General features: G+C 30.5%; 1 protein-coding gene across 1 annotated transcript; it reads left to right on the plus strand.

The window, feature by feature from the left end:
* The first annotated feature begins 967 nt into the window (after nt 1-967).
* Nucleotides 968-1,333, plus strand: LOC145632570 (uncharacterized). The gene has a single exon (XM_081684936.1). It carries the CDS (start codon nt 968-970, stop codon nt 1,331-1,333), a length of 366 nt encoding a protein of 121 aa, XP_081541062.1.
* Nucleotides 1,334-2,071: the final 738 nt, after the last annotated feature.

Below are 2,071 nucleotides of genomic sequence, written 5' to 3' on the forward strand. Positions count from 1 at the left end.
TTTTCCATTAATATAATAGCACGTGCCTTTTTAGATTTGTACACCCTTCCTTAATTTTGTTCTAATCACTTTCCATTTTAGATCGTTGTTTAATGTTCTACTCACTTTACTTTATTCTATTTATGACATAGCCCTTACCATCTAACTACTTCATTTTTTTTATTTTATTTTTTTTATTTTTTTTTGACAATAGCATAATACCATCTTACCACTTCAATCCCACAAAAATAATACTTTACTTTATCTTATTCACCTTTTTCTTACACTAAGCCATCCTTTTACATTCTCTCTTTTACTTTATCGTATACCCGGCCATAACATTCAAGTATTCAACAACTTCTTAAATTGCGTATCTATAATAAGTGAGTAAGACAAAAGAAAAAAAGAGATAATGTTTATTACTCGCATAGGCTCATTGATTTGTCTTTTAGGGCCTGTTCTGATTTATTGAATTGAGCTGAACTAAACTGAACTTATTGTAGCTAAAATGAGATGAATATTTTATGAGAGAAGGAAATTAAAAACTGAACTTATTGAAGCTGAATTGAACTGAATTGAAGTGAAAATAAGCGGAAGAGAACAGGCCCTTAAACACATTTAATAGTGTTTAGTTTTAAATTTTTTTTATAGACATTTACTAGTGGTTAATTATTGATGTTTCTTATAAACATTTAATAGTAATAACAATTGATGTTTCTTACTCCAATATAAACATTTAATAAATTACATTATTGATTTTCTTATAAACATTAATGCACTTAATAGGTATCACATGAGCAAATGACCCCGGTTTTACGGTACACTTAGGTGTATATAACAATTTCTAATTATATTTGCAAGGTTAGTGGGTGTAAGATTTTTTTTTTACTAGAAAATTATATAATTTGAATGTAATCTTTATATTTTGCATAATTGGTCAATTTAGGGCTAATAATATATATATGCTTGGTATGTTTGATGTGTAATTATGAAGGATCCAAAAGACGGAAATTGGTGGCTTGTAATAGGGACAAACATCATACAAGGGTTTTGGCCAGGAAAGATATTCAATGGATTGGCAAATTCAACAACTTTTGTTTCATTTGGTGGAGAAGCATATGGCCCTATCGATCAACCTTTACCACCTATAGGATCTGGTTACAGAGGTATTGCAGCCCCGGATGTTGCCGCTTATGTTCTTGGAGTTACAGTGTTGGATGAAAATTTAAAGGAAGATTATAATCCTGTAGAAACTGAGACGTATACTGATGATCCACAATATACCGTCACTGATTATGGATGGTCTAATAAATATGGACGCATAGTGTTCTACGGTGGTACTACTCCAGTATGATGTACGTAGTGATACTATTTGCTATTTTTATTGATAAACATTAATAAAATTCTTCAACATTTCATTCTTAACAAGTTTCCTAAGATTAGTGCGTGGAAAAGCACTATAGACCAGGTGAAAATGAGCCGAAATGAATACAACTATATATTTTAAGCACATGCGATGCACATGTTTCTAATTATAATTAAATTTAATATTTAATTTTTAATCGTAATAACAAATATTAATCTAATTGAATAACCCCTGACCAAATAACTCTTGACCAATCGGGTAACCCCTGACCAGCAGAGTAACCCTTAACCAAATATCCTGGCCCTAGTTGGGTGGGTAACCCCTGACTAATTGAGTAACCTCAGTTTGACCTAGTAATCCCGGCCTTTATTGAACTAGTAACCCCTGACCAAGACCATTTTTACCAAAAAAAAAATAAAATTGTGGCTAGCCACATAATATAAAAGTTTATGTTAAAGTAGCAATAAAGTTTTATCAAGATATGATAACACTACATAAATATGCTTGCCGATGCATATTTTGAATTGTTAATATCTTTGATTACCAATATAGATATAGATTTTGGGCAAACTCAAATATTTTTTTCTAACAAGGTGACAAAGGATTTCATTAATAAAAGATAACCAAAAGATACTTACAAACAATTTCTATGAATTCTTACAAAACCAACTCAAGTAGATAACATCTTAGAACTAATAATATCGTAGATTCAATCAACAATCGCCT

This window comes from Chenopodium album, chromosome 5, assembly GCF_948465745.1.
Source record: "Chenopodium album chromosome 5, dcCheAlbu1.1, whole genome shotgun sequence".
NCBI classification, from domain to species: Eukaryota; Viridiplantae; Streptophyta; class Magnoliopsida; order Caryophyllales; family Amaranthaceae; genus Chenopodium; species Chenopodium album.